Source organism: Kryptolebias marmoratus, linkage group LG3, assembly GCF_001649575.2.
Source record: "Kryptolebias marmoratus isolate JLee-2015 linkage group LG3, ASM164957v2, whole genome shotgun sequence".
NCBI lineage: Eukaryota > Metazoa > Chordata > Actinopteri > Cyprinodontiformes > Rivulidae > Kryptolebias > Kryptolebias marmoratus.
The window spans coordinates 11,736,303-11,754,664 of record NC_051432.1 but is presented as its reverse complement, the minus strand read 5'-3'; the positions used below and the strand labels follow the sequence as shown (position 1 = coordinate 11,754,664).

Genomic DNA, 18,362 nt, shown 5'->3' with positions numbered 1-18,362 from the left:
AGAACTGTTAAGATGAGAGGAAAGGATGAACAAAAGGACTCTGAGAACAAAAAGGCAGCATTTAATCCACAATAATGTATCAGCCTTTCCTAGAAATTCCAATTTTAAACAAAAACAGGCCCAGACTCTTCAACTAACATGTTATGTAATGTGGTTTTCCTTGATTCCCCTTTAAAGACCTCCATCATCTCTTTAAAATGCAGAAGAATATATATATATATATATATATATATATATATATATATATATATATATATATAAATATATATGCATAGCACAAAAGCTGCTGTGCTTATTTTAGCTGTAACACAACTGCGACCGTCCACAACATAACTAAAGAACGGATCTATTTCCTCAACAGGTCAACGAACTCCTGTCAGCCTCCCGATGACGAGAGAAAAAGGCTTCGAAAGCAGAATCTTGTGGTCTGCTGCCCTCTTGTGACAAACAGACAAAAAAACAAAAAACAGCTGCAGCTGATGAGCTGGATCACATTCTGCACCAATGATGAGTTCACTGAGCATCACAGTCGCAGAAGCCCGTTAAAGACTTTGACCGCTGGAGGTTTGCTTCGAAGCAGAAAAGTCACCTCATGTCCCCGAAAGTCTGTATTTCTAAAATTAGTTTTTATTTTGCATAACACTACATAGGATCCAGCTAACTTAAAGGTGAAGCGAAATCCAACTGAAGATGGAGGTGAGACGACTATGAGTGTATCGCACCAATTTATGTTGAGTAAAAAGATCTACTTTGTGTAGAAATGGACCACTTTAATCAGAACAGTGAATTCTACTGAATTGCTTGGCTGAAATGTCTTGTTATAAGATTATCTTATTCAGACAAAAAGCTCTCATCGTTGGCAATGTACCAGAGTTTGCTTGTTTTTCTCCTTTGAGTCAATCAGACACATAATCACATAAAACAATAAAACAGCTGTAAATGTGCTGACACATATGTGGGCTGGATTTACCTAAAGCACTGAAATAAGACGGTTGTTGATGAAAGCTGCAGTCCCATGACCACCTTGGCTCCATGCTTTCTTGTCAGATTTGAGCTTTTTAGAAGAAATTGTTGCCATAAATAGTTGGCTTTATAGGCGGTCGGTTACGTGTAAAATGTGCTCCCGACAATTCTGCACCTGTTGGCTGCACCGATGAGCAAACCGAGGTCTGAGTGGTGCCAACACCAAAGCAGATAGCTGCGGCACCACCTGCAGTCTCGCTTTACCCCCGTTACTCCTGCAGCAATATAGTGATGTGCTCGCAGGAAGTGCCCCAGGCTGCGCAGGAAGTGCTGCAGCTAGCTGCTGTTTGCACCTAAAAATAGCCATAATGGGGAAACTACTGATAACGTAAACGTTTATAAAGCAGCGTTTGAATAAAGTGACTGAAAACAAGTCAGTTCAGTTCATGGAAGAACTGCTTCAGCATATTTGCTGTTTTTGTCTTCTTATGCTACTTTTGTTTTTCGCTACTGTTCTGCTACTTTTAGCTTCAAGCTAGTCTTTTAATGCTATTAGCTGGTGTTTCATTACTTTTAGGTAATAGCTAGCGTTTTGCTACTTTTAGCTATTCTTTTGCTATTTTTAGCTTTAGCTAGCAAACATAGCAAACCTTTTGCTATTTTAGCAAGTATTTTGCGTATTTTAGCTTTTATTATTGTTCTGCTACTTTTAGCCTTTTAATACTTTTAGCTGTTGTTTGATTACTTTTAGCTTTTAGCTAGCATTTTGCTACTTTTACATCATAGCAAGCCTTTTGCTATTTTTAGTCAGTCTTTTTCTGCTTTTAATTTTCAGTTATTGTTCTTCTACTTTAAGCTTTTATTACTGTTCTTCTACTTTTAGTTAGCTATTTGCCACTTTTAGCTTCAAGCTGGCCTTTTAATACTTTCAGCTGTTGTTTAATTACTTTTAGCTTTTGGCTGGTATTTTGTTGCTTTTGGCTTTTAGCTAGTGTTCAGCTGCTTTTAGGGGCAGAAAAAGCCTGACGGTTTCCGGGGACATTTCCGCAGGGCGTCCAGTCTCCGGGGTCCCGGTGTTACACCGGGGCTCCAGCGGGCTCGGGGGCCCTGTGGGGGCAGGGAGGCGGCCTCCGCGTGGCTGTTGCTGGGAGCTCCGGCCAATCAAAGCCGCGGCTCTGCCTGCAAAGAGTTTGGAGGCTGCAGCAGGAGCATGACATCATGCGCAGCTCGAACCGCCACACTAATGCGCCCTGTGCGCACTGAGACCTGACGGAGCGCCCATCGGATGCACCGGGAGGCTGTCGGGGACCACCGGTGTGTGTGTATGTGTGTGTGTATGTGTGCGCGCGCGGAGGAAGGCGGAGGCGCATCCATCCTTGCGAGGAGGAGGAGGGAGAATGGCGGACAGACACAGTGTCTGTGGAGCGGGACGGCGGTGATCGAGCCGTGCGACTCCGCTGGGGGCAGCTTTGTTTTTGCTCTGCCTGGTGCGCGGCTGCCGCCATGGATCCAGACAAAACACTGACTTTCTGCCTCGGGCTGCAGGCTGAGGAGGTAAGGCTTCCCTTACACACAGACACACACAGCTGTCAACAGCTGGCCTGTAGTGATTCTGCAGAGCAACATGCTTCCGTCGGCCTGCTCTGCTGTTGACAAACAACCTGCACATGTTCCTCTCCATCTGAAATGTAGTTTCAGGAATGGAGGTTTCCAAGGTCTGCTCCACTTCTGCAGTGCTGTATGAACAATAATAGGAGTGACAGTGGTTCTGCTAATCCACGGCATCACAGCAGAATGAAACTGGACAGTTTTGGAGGAAAAAAAATATTTTAAAAGGCTTCCCAAAAAATTCAATTAACGCCTTCGGAATAATCTGAGCTCAGACAAAAAAAAAATGCCTACACTCAAACTCTCTACAAAGAAATAAGATCGAAACATGTGGCTTGTTAGGGTCTCTGTGGTAACTCTCGCTCCCTGACTGCACTTCAGAGAGAGGCAGACAGAAACACAGACTAAAAAGTAAGTGTGCAAAAACTACAAGGTGCATTGTAAAAATTCTCAAACTGAGCGGCAGAAGACTCAGTTGGCAACATGTGGATTTTTATGTTTTTACAGTGTTTTATTGTAGGATGTATGGCAAATAAAAAGATAATTTGCTTCCAGTTTTGAAGAGGTTAAATATAATTGAAGCTTATGGGTGCTTGGGTGTGCGCTCTCTGCGCTCCGAGGGGATTTGAGAGAAAACCACAAGTCCTACAGCCGTGAGAGACACATCGGGCGAAAGAAGACAAAAATGTCCACGTTTGAATGTATAATTTGTATTTGTACTAAATCGCCTCCAAACCGTTCTGTGTCGCTCCGTCTTGGGTACAGAATTTCTGATATCGAAAAGCAGTAAAGCGTTTGGAGTCCTTCATGAGCAGCCACATGTAACGGGACGAGTTTGGTTTTGCATTTGTGTTTTTGAAAAATGCGTCCTTGGAAACAACGATATCTGGGAGGCAGCGTTTGATGCTCTCACTTCAGAAATCTAAATCAGCCCTTGCATCGCCCCTAATGTAGTGGTTTTGCGTCACATTGCGGGATGCTGGGAAAGCAGTTTCCACGCCACGTGCAATTCAAACATAAGAATCCTAAAAAGTGTCTGCAGTCTCCCTTTGGAGGAAGCTGAGGTGGAAACCCTTTGTGGCTAATCGACAGGCCTCTGCGGGAAACCTGTATAAACCCGCCTCACGCTTGTGTACTTGTTGGATGCCAGTTGGCGGTCTTGCCACAGGAAGTCAGCCTGACAGTTTTTATGACACCACATTTCCTGCTCTTGAATCGAGCTCTTACCGACCCTGATTTCTTCTGAACGGGGCAAAGTTACAGTAGGTCACGCTGAGGGACTGGGGTGCCGCACATTGCCATAAAGATTATCTAAAGATGATAAAAACAAATCTAACCTCAAGTGTACAAAACCACACAACAGACCCCATCGTCTAAATATTTATTAACAAAAAACCAAATGGAAAAAGCTGTGTGTGAAAAACTAACTACACCCAGCTTAGTTTTTTCCAGATCGTTGTTTTTTTTATGAAATCCTGATTTATGAACGCATTTGGACTTGATAGTTCCTGTGTGTGCTCATGGCCACACATTTCCCCACAGAAACCTGGGCTGTTGCCTCTTTCTCTGCGTGCTGTAGCGCCGGCTGTCGTGGAGTTCCTTCGCTCCGGCGTTCCTCTTCCACCCGTCTCATACGACGCTTCGCTCTCCGGCGTTGAAGAACCTGTTTCAGACGCTGCGCTCAAATAAAGGTCAACGTCTGCGTCTCTCTCTGTGCGTTCAGCTCCCTGTCATTAGGCCGTGTGTGTGTGTTGCAACAAGCGATGCTGCGTCTGCAGCAGCAGGCACGCATGTGAACGCACCAAGTGCTTCCCATGCTGACCACACAGGCAGCAGTCAGTTTTTAACAAAGCATGACTAATTTACACGGCTGCAGGCTCAGCAGTGCCTTCGTTTTTATTGTTTTGACAGCAGAGCCACATGCAGCATGCACACACACACATTTTCCCTTTCGCTTGCAGCAAACCTGCGTGACCTCTGCGGAGGTGTAAGGGATGTCGTCACTGTTGTAGCCGGAGCCTCAGAAACGTACAAACAGTGTTAGTTTCAGTGCAGATCATCAAGGGTCAACCAGTCAGGTTTTTTCTCTTCCTGATACGGCTCAGTAATACCTGATTAAATACAATAAATATTCTGAGCCAACAAATAAATATTCAGAGTCAACACATATTTGCAGTAAAAAAAAAAAAGCCCTGGCGCTGACATTATAACAACACAAACTTTCCTTTCTTGCAGCTTATTCGGGCATTTGCTTTTGCTAAACATTAAAGATAAAACACTTTTCTTCTTTTTTGGTTGTGGCCTTTTTTGAAGCCTGGACTGACTTGGTTTCAAATTCAAAAAATCAAACAAATGTGCTTCCTTGAAGCATCCCTTAGGAATTCAGAGTCTTAGTTTATTTAGTCATCAAAGTCATCAAAATGCAGAGCAGCAGATCAGATAGTTATTCAAGGTGATAACTTGTTTCTTATTTTTGCATTTTAAATGATCAGATTTATATTTAAGGTCCTATATGCAAGTAGAGCAAGTCTTATTTAATAGATTAAGCTGCTAATTGACAGATTAATCACTGATTCTTATATGCGTTGGCTGCTTCCCATTGTTTAGATTTATAACAGTTTTGCACAAATAAATGTTTGTGTTTCAAAGAGAAAAGAAATAGGAAAGGGAGCTGGTCGGTTTCATGAACATATCTGACATCTGACGGCTTCTGTCCGATACCTTCAACCACAAAAACCGTGTAAATCTTTCCTTAAGCTGGGAGGGAAGCGGTCAGCAGCTTCTAACCTGTGGCACGCCGCCCGTTTGTCGTGCTTTCTCACACATAAACCGACAGCACAGCGGAGGTATCCTCGCCGTTTTATGTCATGTGATTTTCTGTGCGCTGCTCCGTCCTAACCACGATGTCTTTGTGCCTGTTTTCATCAGATGACCATGTCCCTGCAGGGACTGGTGGCGAACGAAGACGCCACGGTAAGACGTTCCGCCTTTAAACGTTTCACAACAATGCATAATAAACGTGGATTTAAAAAAGAAAAAAGAAAGAAAAAGAAAGGCCTCGGAGCCTTTTTCAAAGTTGTTGGTATGGCGATGCATTAACACTGTGGAAACTGTGTACATGACAGATTTAAAAAGCTACTCGCCGCCTGAACTCATCTGAAAATAGTCGACCTTTTTGTCTTTAATGTTTGAGTGCGTCCTAACGTGGCTTGTTTTGTGCATTGCCTCCTCATTTAGATGCACCTGTCCTTTTTATGTCTCGTTCTAGGTGTCTGTGAAGGAGATCGACATGAGCACAATTGATAAGGTGAGGAAGGGCGACCTGTCAATCACTCTCAGCTACTACCACGCCAATCTTCAGCTCCGTGTCCGTGAAAATGACTGAGACATAGTCGTTTTGGTGTTGCTCAATAACATTAGCTGCGTCTCGGATTGGATTAGCTTTAAATGGTAATCACTTGTAAATACGAAGCCAAAAAGTTCTATCAAAATCTGTCCAGTGATTCAGGAGATATTTTGCTAACAGACAAAGAACGTTGACCACGTTAGTTGATGTTACAGTTTTAGGCAAAAATCTTTTGCAGAAAGTAGCATTTAAAGTATGTGTTGTGAATGATCCTCAGCTACTACCACACCAAATGTTAGCACAATTCTTGTAAAACGGATTGAATTGTAGTCAATTTTGTGTTCTCCAAGGTCAGATAGTTGTAGTGGCCATTTTGGATTGGGTTGGCTCCAAAGGTTAATCAGTTGTAGATTCACATTCAGTGATTATTTCCAGAAAGTTTCATTAAAATTAGCCCTGTGGCTTAAGAGATATTTTGCTAACAGACAGACAAAGTTGACTCCAAATATTTGATGGCAAAGTCTTAAAAAAATTTGTTGCGCAATCTGTGAGCGCTCAGAATATGTGTTGGGGATCAGTCTCAGCTACCACCACACCAAATCCTAGGTCAACATCAGTAAAACTGAATTAGTTACAGCCATCTTTGTGTTTTTTAAATGCAGCTGGCTGTGGCAGCCATCTTGAATTGGGCTGACTCCAAAGGGAAATCAGTTATAGGCGTACATCCAATGATTAGTTTCTGCAAGTTTCATTTAGTATTCATGCAGTTGTTCGTGAAATATTTTGTTAACAGACGGGCACACAAACACGGGCAAAAACATCATCGCCCTTTGGCAGTGGGCGATACTTTGACTGAGTTCTTTTTTGTTCATACTGAGCCAGTACAGCGATCAAATGTAGGTTTGCATGAGGAGGACCCGACAGATGGCAGCAGCTCTTCTTGCTTCAGCGTGGCGGTGATGCTGCAGTGTTTTCTTTCCTCCAGCAGGTGGTGAAGCATCACGCGGGCCCCGGCAGCCAGCCCGTCGTCAGTCCCAAGTACTGTCCCGGGGTGAACAACAAGGCAGGCTACCTGTGTGAAACGGGACACTGCTGTGGAGAGACGGGCTGCTGTACATACTACTATGAACTCTGGTGTAAGTCAGCTGGTGGGCTTCTGGCTCCCCTCTCTCGTGACTCTTCTCATCGCATCGGGCAATAAATTCAGGCAATTTGTTTCCAGCTTCCTGTAAATGACCGTTTGATTTATTTTATCTGTTTGAACTGTAAAAATCAATTCATATTCACCTCCGCTGATGGATGGAGGAGACAGCTGAGGGTTGCATATTTGTAAATCTGTCCTTTTAAATTTGAATCCTAAGACGATGGTGCGTGAAATCGGAGACACGAAGCATTTCTCTCTGTCTCTTTTTTTGGGATAACCGTTTGCACCTTTTTGTATCTGAGCGGCACGTTGCAGTTCGTTTTATTTTTTTCAACCCCGACGGCCTTGCCTGTTTTTTAATTTTTTTTCTGTTCTTCAGGGTTCTGGTTGTTGTGGACGCTGCTGATCCTCTTCAGCTGTTTCTGTGCTTACCGTCACCGCCGAGCCAAGCTGAGGATCCAGCAGCAGCAGAGGCAGAGAGAAATCAATCTGATCGCCTACAACGGAGCGTGCAACTACCCGTCCTCCATGCTGGACCTCAGTACGTTTGTTTTCCTTTAAATGTCCTTTTCGCAGAGTTTTAAAACCATCTCGACTTGAAATTAGAGGTGCACATTTGTTGATCTATCAGCAAATAGCTCTGGTGATTGAGCCATATCCAAATCTACGAACAATTAATATCTTACCTGCTGTAGATAGATCTTTAGACAACATCAGTTTGGAAGAATAGAGTTTATTTCCGAGTGGACTGACGATCAAAGTGGACTGCTGCCGTCCACATCTCTAGTCTCGACAATCTTACAGAGGCTCATGCAAATGCTGTTTTGTAAACCTTCACATCGCTGTAAAGTTTTCTCTCTATAAATTCTGTGGCTAGAGCAGCAGCTAGCTGTAGCACTTCTAGTGCAGCCTAGGGCACTTCCAGCAGGAACAATACCTCTGCCAGATTAACCACGAAACTGTCAGAAAATAACTAATTTACAGGAACTGTGGTCGTTTAGAAAGCTATCTGCAACAGGTAAAATATTTATTGTTCGTATCCTTTTCACACAGCCTCAATTCTTATCAGGTGTGCAAATATAACAAAATACACAAATACCATCTTCTATAATAAAATTATATATTTTCTATAATAAAAGCAACGTTCTCTTTATTAGTGCTCAGCAAACTTCATTAAAAAATCCTAATTAATAGGTTTGTTAGATGTAATCGTTTAGTGCTTCAGTTACCGTAGCAACAGCTGTTTGATTTCTCTTTGGGCTTCAAGTCAGAGAAGAATAAAAACTGACGTTTGTTGATGTGTTTTGTTTAAATAAAAACTCTTTTTCCCGGTATAAAGACCAACAGATTCCACCTCAGCGTTTATGTTTCCTGTTTTCGCCGCAGCTTTCCTGACCTCCCTCAAGCTGCCCTCCTACGAGGAGGTGGCCGCGCAGCCCAGCACCCCTCCTCCGCCGTACAGCGCCATCTTTGCCCTCCAGGGGGGTCCCACAGCAGGCCCCAGCTCCTCCTACCCCTATCATCACCACCACCGGCAGCCGTGTCCCCCGTACCTGGGCCCGGGCCCGGCCGCGGGCCCCGTACCTGGTCCGAGTGCTCTGACCTCCTCGCAGAGCTCCGACAACTACACGAGCTGCTCCTGCGAGTCCTGCTCCCTCACCTCCCCTTCCAGCACCTCCTTCTCCATCCAGGTGACGGACGAGACGTACGACAGCAGCCGCGTGTCCACACCCAGCGAGGCGGGGGGCGACTTCGCCGTCGTGCCGAGGCCCTCGCCTCCCTCGTCTCAAGTTCCGCCTGACCTCATACCTGCGGCGGCTCCCGACGTCATCCCGGTGCAGAGATGTTCCTCTGGCGACGGCGTCTCCTCTCCCCGTCCAACCCTCTCACTCCCTCTTCACCCCCACCCTTCAAACGCCTCTCGCCTCCCTCTGTCCCCCCTTGTCCTCCTGTCCTCCCACCCATCTGGTCGGGTTCACCCTCTTGACCCGCTCGGCACTGCATTCGTTCCGACAGCAAAAACCGAGAGCCCGCCTCACGATAAAACCCTGTCTCCCCGTTCGCAGGCGAAACAAGAGCGGGAGGAGGAGGAGGAAGGGGAAGAAGAAGAAGAAGATGAGGAGGATGAAGAGGATCATTTCCGCCACCGACGGCTGACAGGTGACTCCGGCATCGAGGTGTGTCGCTGTCACGTGAGGCGAGGGGACGAGGAGCCTCACAAGGGACACCTTGAGAAAGGGAGGAAAGAGGAAGGAGGAGGGAGGGTGGACGCGCCACGCCGAGCCAAGGGCGCCGCCCGGCCGTGTGTCCCAGACGACTGCGAGGAGCCTTCTCCGTCCGGCGCTGTCGCCTGCAGGGACGGCGAGGTCGTCGTCACCGTGGAGTCCTCGTAAGTTCGAGCCGCGATCGAACAAAACGAGAACGAGACGTCGACGCGCCGGAGCAGCCTGACGGATCGAGACCAGTAGGTGAAAATCACCGAAGAAAAGTCTTCCGCGTCTTGCCGCGATGGTGGAGGCACGGAAGGCATCAAAGCGTTTTGGTCTCCTTGTGTTTGACGAGAAACTCCAGGAGAACCTGGCAGCTGAAGAGTCTAAATATTAATAAAAATGTACTTCAGCTCCTGGCTTGGGTGAAGGTATCCTTGTTCTTCTGTGCAGGGAAAGGACCTGCCTCTTTTAGGTGTTGGTCTTGCTGCCTGCAAACCAACCCTACTGTTATTTATTTATTTATTTATTTTTTAAGGCTGTCAAAGTGGCCTTTTTAGCCTTGTCAGCTGGAACCCCTCATGAAACGTTGGCTTGCATTCGGCGTCAGGAGCTCACTGGGAGGTGTTCGAGAGCGATAGCAAGATCAACGATCAAGAAAGGACCCAAAAAATAACGACCCTGTGACATGACAGACGATTGTTTTCATTATTGTTTAGATAGTTTTGTATCCTAAGACATACGGTATCAGTATAAGTCAAATGAGAGGGGCGAAAATCGTTGTTTCGGCGCACGCAGAGTGTGTTGGAATAACAGCGAAACACTCATTAATGCAACGGAAAGATTAGTATTTATTGCCTCGCTTCACACCTTTAATGTCATGTAGGTTAAATGCAAACCAATAAAGAAAACAAAACCTAAACAGATGTTAATAAATAGCTGACTGTTTCCCTGAAGTGAAGTTATAGAACATTTTATTTCCAATCAGGGACCTGCAAAACATGTTCACATCATGTTACAGGATCTATAACTGTGGGCACTTTTTTTTAGAAGAAGAAGAAGTTGGATTCACACATACGGAACACAAAAAAATTACAACAAATCAGGTTTTCAGCAGCTTCAGCCCGTCTTTACGAGAAAAATCAAAACATAAATTTTAACTGATGAATTCCTAGTGTGTTGTGTCTTAATGTCGGAAAGGCGGAATCGTTGCCTGAAATGTTTGGCTTTAGCCGAGCTGTGGTTTTATGATCCTAATACTTTGTTTCAGACTGTTAGCTCGACCAAAGGGTTTGACTTTGTGTCTGTTTGAATCGGAGTCCTCCTTGGACGGACTGTTTGTACGCTAAAGCTAAAGCTTCATTTTGTCACAAATAATGAATGTAAAAGGATATGCATCCGCTAATACTTTATACAGACACTTGATCTTAAATTTGGTGTGGTTGTAGCTGAGAGTCGTTCCCAATACGTGCTCCAAGCACTAACAGATTGGGTAAGAGCTTCGTTTAGAATTTAAAAAGCAAGGTGGTGGGTGACGTGCATTCCTTCAAGAAATGCTAGGCTGGGTGGGTTACAGGGACTGCGGTATTCTTCAGTGTTTGTCTGTAAAATCACCTGCATGTTCTGTGTTTGTGCCTCCGCATTGGGTCCGTTCGGGACATGGCCTGTAACCAACCAATCAAAAGTCTTAGAAACAGAAAATGCCTCAAAACCCATTTTCGTACTTCTTTGTCTTGCTGCTGTTGTAATGAGTAGAGAACCTTTTCGCTGTGAAAAAGGAAAAAAAAGCTGACTTTTAACCGTCCGGTGTCGTAACCATATGATCAGCGTATGAACATAACGCGTAAAAGAACCGTGAGAAGGTTTGTTTTAACGTCTGAAGGTCTATCTTTCTTCAGCGAGCCAGAGCTTACAGACTGTTTCATCTGCTGGCAAAAGTGGATTCTTTGTCTCTTTATGCCTAAACGATGCTCTCTCCTTTTGCATTGGTTTTGACTTGTGTGTGTGTGTGTTAATCAAATGTTACGGTGCCTAGCTAAATGCAGATACTCTATGAGCCACTCTGTAGTTTACTACTAAAAAGTGTGTGTTTTCTTTAAAGTGTGATTAGCAAATTATTAGCAAATGTTTCTAACAGTGCTAAGTAGCCACTTTATGGGATAAAGGTAATACATGTGAGACTTACTAAAAAACAACAACAAACAAATCTGTATTTAGCAATAGTATTCACACTTTATCCTTATTCTAGTTTCTGCTGGTTGGTAGGAAGTAAACTGTTGTGAAACTTTTACCTCTTTGTACAGATCCATGAGCTGTGCTGGGCCCAGGCCCCGGATTGTAAAAACAAAACAAAAAAAGTGTTTTAGATGCCTTTGGCTTAAAGGGATAGTCTGATGATTTTTGAGGTGATTCTCTGTCAGAACAGTAGTTGACGTCAGTCTTAGAGTTTGTACAAAATGGCAGAAGTCTTAGAAACCAGGAGACAGGACTTGAAACTTGTCCTGGAAGCGTCCTTTAGGGATCCTGTTCTCCTTCAGGCTTTAGCTTACAGGATCCTGTATCCCGATCCAGTCTGAAGACATGTCGATGGACCAGATGTGCTGATCAGGCGGAACGATCCATTCAGCAGATCCACATTTGCGTTATAACACGGCCATCTTTGATTAAGAAAACGGCGACAAACTAAACAAATATCATTAATATTAGTTAATGTTTCACACTGGTAAGGCATCTCTGAGAAAGAGGTATTATATAAGTCTTAAAAACAAAATACAACAGGTATTTTGTGGCTAACCTGGAGGAATTCATATTCTGTGCTCTATGACTGACGTCACCTCTCATGAGGTGCAAACTGTTGATAAATATTTGACAAAAGATCACTTCACTAATTACCGGACTATCTCTTTAGGGTTTGTCCCAGAAGCAAACGTGGATTATACTGTTTATATTCAGCTCCAGTTTTTGTCTCTTGTTTTATTTGATCCTTAGACCTGACCTGAAAGAACCTGAAGACTTTCCTCCTGGTCTGCATGAAATCACACAGTTTCTGCTCGTTAATATATAAATACTCGTATCCCAGACAGTTCCCATCTTAACCTTCTATTCCTAATGAACAAAAGTGATTTTTTTACTTTTATTTTTAGTTGTAATTATTCATTTTATTGTCAGGTTCCCTTCTGTGCAACTTATCACACACCTTAAAGGAACATCTCTAAAAATAACTCAGCTGAGTTGAACAAATTCTATTATTTTACATTTGAATAAAAGATTTAGTCAACCTAATAACTTTGCAATCATGTTTGCAATTAAAAGAAATATATGCCTGCAATTAGGAGAGAAATGCAAAATTTCTTCTTTTTTTAATTTAAATGACCTGTCAGTTTTTAACATAGAAAGGAGGTATACTATTTGATGCAGTTAACTTTATTTTTAAGGACATAAAAGATTAAATAAAATTCTCTAAAATACAGAAAAACTTTTTTTAAGTGTTGTGTTTGTATTTATGAAAGTTCAGTGTCTGAATTTGCTGTCTTTAAATCTAGACTTTGACCTAAAATACTCCATTTTAATGGCATTCAGTGCAAAAAGATAAATTCATCAGCACATCTTTGTTCTGTTTAAACAGCGTTATACTGAAATAAACTGAAAGCTTTTCAAATCTCTTATATCATCCATGTACAGAAGGGACATTAGGGATTAATATTATGTAAAAAATATCAGTATCAAGAGGCACAAACTGGAGTCAGATTGTTCCAAATTGAAACCAAACTCCTCCAATTTCAGATTATTTTTTAACCTTGTCAGCAGCTATTGTGTACAGAAAAAAAAAAGGAACTCAAAACTGTAAGCCAAGGCCTGATGCAAGACTGTTACCTCGCTGGAGTTTCGCCTGTGAAGGACTGTTCATTTCTTCCTGTGAAGACAGGAAACACTTTAATATTTCAACCGTTTCATTTTGGAAATGTAGAAAACTAAAGCCTACGGCAACACAGCTTGTGCCAGCCGAGGACTGACCGTCGAAACCTGTTGATTCAAGACGATTTTGTGTTTTTTATTTCTTTCCTTTCCTTGTCTCCCAGTTGTTCCTCTCTCCTGTCACCGTGAAGCTGCAGAATGTGAAGCAGCGTCTTCGTGGCCGTGTGTGTGTGTGGAGCAGCTCAGAGGAATATTTACGCAACACGTGGTGATCTTTGAGGCCGTCTCTGTGCACTTCTACCTGCAGCTTTTTATTGTGTCGTGCGTGCGAGGAAGTTGTTAAAATAGTCGCTTACGATGAGTGTCGACGGTCAAACCTTGAATATATAAATACCCAGCGTTCTGTATGTCAAGCCAGTTTATCTTGATGTAAAACATATCTGCTTCTGATGGAAGTTTCATCTTTTTAAGACGTTCTATTCTTTGTTTTTTTATGGACTCATTACGATTTGGTTTGACGCAAACAGCTGTGCTACTTTGTTCAACAAAAACTGTGGATTTATCACAATAAATATGCTACCAGACACACGTGTGAGCTTTTATTGATGATAATCACATCTTTAGCTGTTCCCTGGTGCAAACATTTTGCTCTGAATTGTAGACTTTAAATTCACCATCAGTGTTGCTCGGCTTTTAGCTCTTCGTATCAGCAACCCTTATCACACCATACCAGTTATGTTTGTCACACTTTATTTAAGAAGTCTTTTTTATGTTCTGGCAGATGAAAGATGACACTCTGCAGCTGTTTTTTGGGATTAAAAGTCAGCTAAAATGACAAGTGGCCCAGAGAAGGGTTGCTGTGTTTCCTTTTTTTTGTCAAAATCTTCCATCAAGACCCTTTGGGTTTTATTTTCGGGTGTAATTGCTGCAAAAACATACAGTAAGTCCTCTGCACTGAACACCAATTTGGTGTTTTGCTTCAAAACTCAACAGTATCTGAGAAAAAGACAGTATGGAAACCTCTTCAGACAGCCAAGAGATCAAAAACAACACATTTCTCTGTGTTTATCACAGCCAGCAGGATTACAACTTTTGTGGTCAGGGGTGGAAATTAGCACCCGCCACCGGCCAAATGCGGGTAAATATTCGAAGTTGTGGGTGAATTTGATCAACACACACGCCACTGTGGCGAGTTCTCAATTTGAACAGAAAAGGTGTTATTTGTCCTCTTGACATATAGGGGGCAGCAATGTGCTCGAGTTGCTGCTGTTACGTCGAGCCCCACATTGCCCGTTACCCCATCAGATACGGTTCCTCCTGCGTCTCCGTAAATGACTTATCTATTAACAGAATTGTTTAGAGGGGCAAATATTTCTCATTAAAAAAACATCATTCTTTTAAAAATAAAATGTGCTAATAGTATCATAATACAGAGGAATAAACACAGTTAAGGAGTTGTTGGTAAATTATTTTTGTCCTGTGTTTTAGAGGGGGAACCCATTATTTCAGACGGCTGAAATATTTGGTTCCCCCTGGTAACTTTTGCAAAAAAAGAACAAATGTCTCCAAATTCACAGGACTTTTGGCTGGTGGACAAAATTTTTAATTTCCACCCCTGTTTGTGGTCCTGATATTAATCTTCATTTTATTAAAAGGTAAACCTTAAAAAAAAAAGACCTACACATAAAAACAGCTAACAACACACTGCTTGTCGCTGTTTTCTTTTCTTTTCTTTATTTGTTAGAGTTTGTTCAAAGGTGCTCTTTATCACCTTCATCTAAGAAGAGGAAAAAAAAAACAAATATTAGACTGAAAATGTAAAAGCAACATAAATAATTTAAAACAGAGACATTTTCTGGATATATTTCTGTTTTTTTTTAAATATAATAACATTAAAAAACTTAAAACCATTAACTACTTTGCTACAGTAAATCACACACTAATGTTTTTTTCTATATTTGTTTCACAATGAATCAAAATGTTGGATGACAAAAAAAAAGAAAAAAAAACACTTCCTGTTTTAACCCTCCTGAAACCGTCAAAACAGAGAAATGAAGAGGTAGAGAAGCCACCCAAAGGTCACGGGAGGGTTAAAAGAAATATCTGACGCTATCTTGATGAAATAAGTGAGTTCTCCTCTGAAACTGATGTAATCTGGACGGCAGGGTGTTGCTCTGAAACTGGCTCTTCAGCATAAACAGTCCTCAAAGTTGTGCAAGTTTTGTTTCTGTTCCTAAGCCTGTGCAGTGATCTATGTTTATCAGGACTTACAGGTTTGTCTAAAAATGTTACAATAGTTTTTTTTCTTTGCTTTTTATGATGCACAAAGCCCTACTTACTTCTTTTTGTGAGATGTTTTGGTGGATATATAAAACATGAACATTTCTGTAGGTTTCCATTTTTTTTCTGGCACTGACCCTGACTTTTCGGAAACTTTTTCATGACATCAAGTTCGATTAATCAATTAGCATTTACTATCCTTTAAAAGCCACCATCGCTGAACAGTCCGTGGAGTGGCAGACCTCCCGTCTATAAGACTTTTGTGGATTTCGTGAAGGCCTTCAACAGAGAGGACGGACAGACCAAATGGAAACTGATGCAACACCTTGGAATATCTCCAAAACTCATCAGCATCTACATAAAGACCCCATTTGCTGAGTCATACATGTTAGAAAAGCTAAGAAACATCTCTGCAGCGAAGACCGGAGTGAGGCGAGGATGTACAACCATCAGTCACCATCAGTCTTCTTTACAATAATCGACTGGATCATGAGAAGAACAGCTGTGGACGCTAACCGAGCAACTTGAGGTTTGTGATCATCAAACAAGCAGCAGAGCGCACAATCGAAACTTCTACGACAAGACTGGTCTGAGGATTAGCGTCAGGAAGCCAGAGGACATGAGGATCAACAACAAGCAGAAGCTCCCGCTGCAGCTGCAAGGAGAGAACCTCCTGGAGGCAAATAGCTTCCCCTGCCTCGGAAACGTTGTCAACAAGGTAATGGCACAGGCAAAGACGGCAGAAGCTTAACCCACAAAGCTATGTTTGCTTATAACACCTTGAGACCCATCTGGATATCTGTGCCTTCTAACGTGAAGGCTTGTATGAATCTGAGTCATGGCGGGGGACTAACATCATCTGTAAGCTTCAGTCATTTGTCAACATACTCCACATCAGGTGGTCTGAGAGGATCCGGTCTGTGGACCAGAACTCAACCAGCCTGGATGCACACAGGCGAAAGTACGGCTGGGTAGGTCACACTCTGCGCAAAGCGGCTGATAAAGTCACAAGACGAGCACTGGACTGGAGCCACACACGGAAACAAACGCTGGGAGGCCAAAGCAGACCTGGAGATGATCAGACAGTCTGATGTGGACTCAGCTAAAATAGGGATGTCCAGAGCAGCTGGAGTTCGGTCACGGCCCTGCTCTCAAATGAGTCTAAAAAAGACAAATGCTTTAAAAATAAAAAAATTTAAATCTGATTTGCTATACTGCTTTTATAATGTTTCCAATGAATTGTGTTGTAAATTATTTAGAAATTGCTGCGTTCAAGTAAAATTTAGACAGATTTAACAATTAGAGTGTGTGATCTCATTTAGGATATCACAGTAGAAGAGAATGGTTCTTTATAACGCAAAATAATAATATTCAGCAAAAATATAATACACCTTTTGAAGCGCTGCAACCAGTTTGTGCCGCCCAGTGCAGATGGGTCTGGTTTGTCCTCATCTGACCAAAGTCACTGAGATTATATAAGGGAGCAGATGGGAAGAGGAGCCACTGGCTTCATCGTGAGGGGAAAAAAAGTAGAAAGCATTTCAAGAAAACCTAAAGTGCTTTGTAAGGGTTTAAAATCAAGGTCATCTGATTGTCTGACTGCATGTTCAGGCAAAACAAATATAGCTACACACGTTTTCATCACCACCTAGTGGTGCAAACTGAGGTGACAAAAACACATTGTTGTGTATTTGTGCACTATGATGGCGAGCCCTGAAAACGCTGCACACGCTGGGTTTAAAAATCTGCAACCATAAACAACCACAGCTTGAGCAAAAAGATGAATTATTAACCAGGGATTGAAAAAAACTAAAACTGCTCTTGGGTTTACTGCAAATAAGAAGGAAGAAAGAAATAGAGACTATAATTAGGTAAAAGTGTAAATTTGACTGATTTATTCCCTGCGTTGGTTTGGCACATGGGTTTACAACCTGCAGCTCTTTGGTCTCTTTGCAGCAGCTCTGTGCAGCTTTGACCAAAAATAACATATAAATTAATATTTCTATTCATAATCAATACAAAAATCCAATTCTAGCTGTTTTGAACAGTTTTACTGTAATATTTATTGTCAATAAAATGCCTGTGACAAAGTGAGACGAAGGAGCTGAGGCAAGCTGCTGAGGGGGTGAAAACAGACTACTATACAAGTTATCAAAAAGGGGGTTTTACAAAAATATAGCACATCATTCTGATAACAGGAATTAGAAGTAAGGGTTTGCCTTCCATAAAACAACAACAACAAAAACAACTACAATAAAAGCTGAAAAGAATTAATGTTGTTGCTTTTATTGATGTAAAAGAACGTCAGTAAGTCATAAAGTAATAATAAAAAAGACGGCCTAATTATCGTGTTCACTCTAATAATTTATTAGGATGCTAATAAATGCTTTGTTTTGTAGACTGGATGCTTAGATGATTCATTTTCTACAAACATAGAAAGGATTTGCATAGGCCTCCAGAATCCAGTGTTTTTATATTATATAAAAGGGGGTTTTCCTCCCCCTTTTTATAAGAGTTTGACCGTTTTCTATGTCCTAATAATACCAATAAATGCCAACAGTTTATTATAGATATTCATTTCATTTTATAGCAAATAGTCTTTACAAGTAGTGTTTACAGTGAATAACAAAGAGTTATATGATCTTTATTATAAGCTCTGGATAATCTGTTTCGAGCTAAATAAGGGCATAAACAGCTCTTTTGATCGTGAAGGTTGCAGACCCCTGGTTTAGTAGAATAGTAAATCTTTAAACAGAGAAAAACAGCTCTCAAGTGATCACGTGGACGGTCCCGCTCTCTGATTGGTCAGATCCGACCAGCACCCACCCCCTCTGCTGACCACTCCCCATCCGCGTTCTCCCCCACGTGACTCCTCTCCTGAAGGCTCGAGCAAAGTTAA

The 18,362-nt window shown here is 42.3% G+C and overlaps 1 protein-coding gene across 2 annotated transcripts; it reads left to right on the top strand.

The window, feature by feature from the left end:
* The first annotated feature begins 2,013 nt into the window (after nt 1–2,013).
* Nucleotides 2,014–13,760, top strand: LOC108245429 (WW domain binding protein 1-like). Of its 2 annotated transcripts, none has more exons than XM_017432739.2 (6): nt 2,014–2,517; nt 5,500–5,544; nt 5,840–5,878; nt 6,903–7,053; nt 7,441–7,602; nt 8,448–13,760. In XM_017432739.2, exons 1-6 carry the CDS (start codon nt 2,467–2,469, stop codon nt 9,452–9,454), a joined length of 1,455 nt encoding a protein of 484 aa, XP_017288228.1. In that variant the 5' UTR covers nt 2,014–2,466; the 3' UTR covers nt 9,455–13,760. The 2 variants fall into 2 exon arrangements, with proteins under 2 accessions (XP_017288228.1, XP_017289034.1); XM_017433545.2 differs by having other exon boundaries at nt 2,015–2,517; nt 6,906–7,053.
* Nucleotides 13,761–18,362: the final 4,602 nt, after the last annotated feature.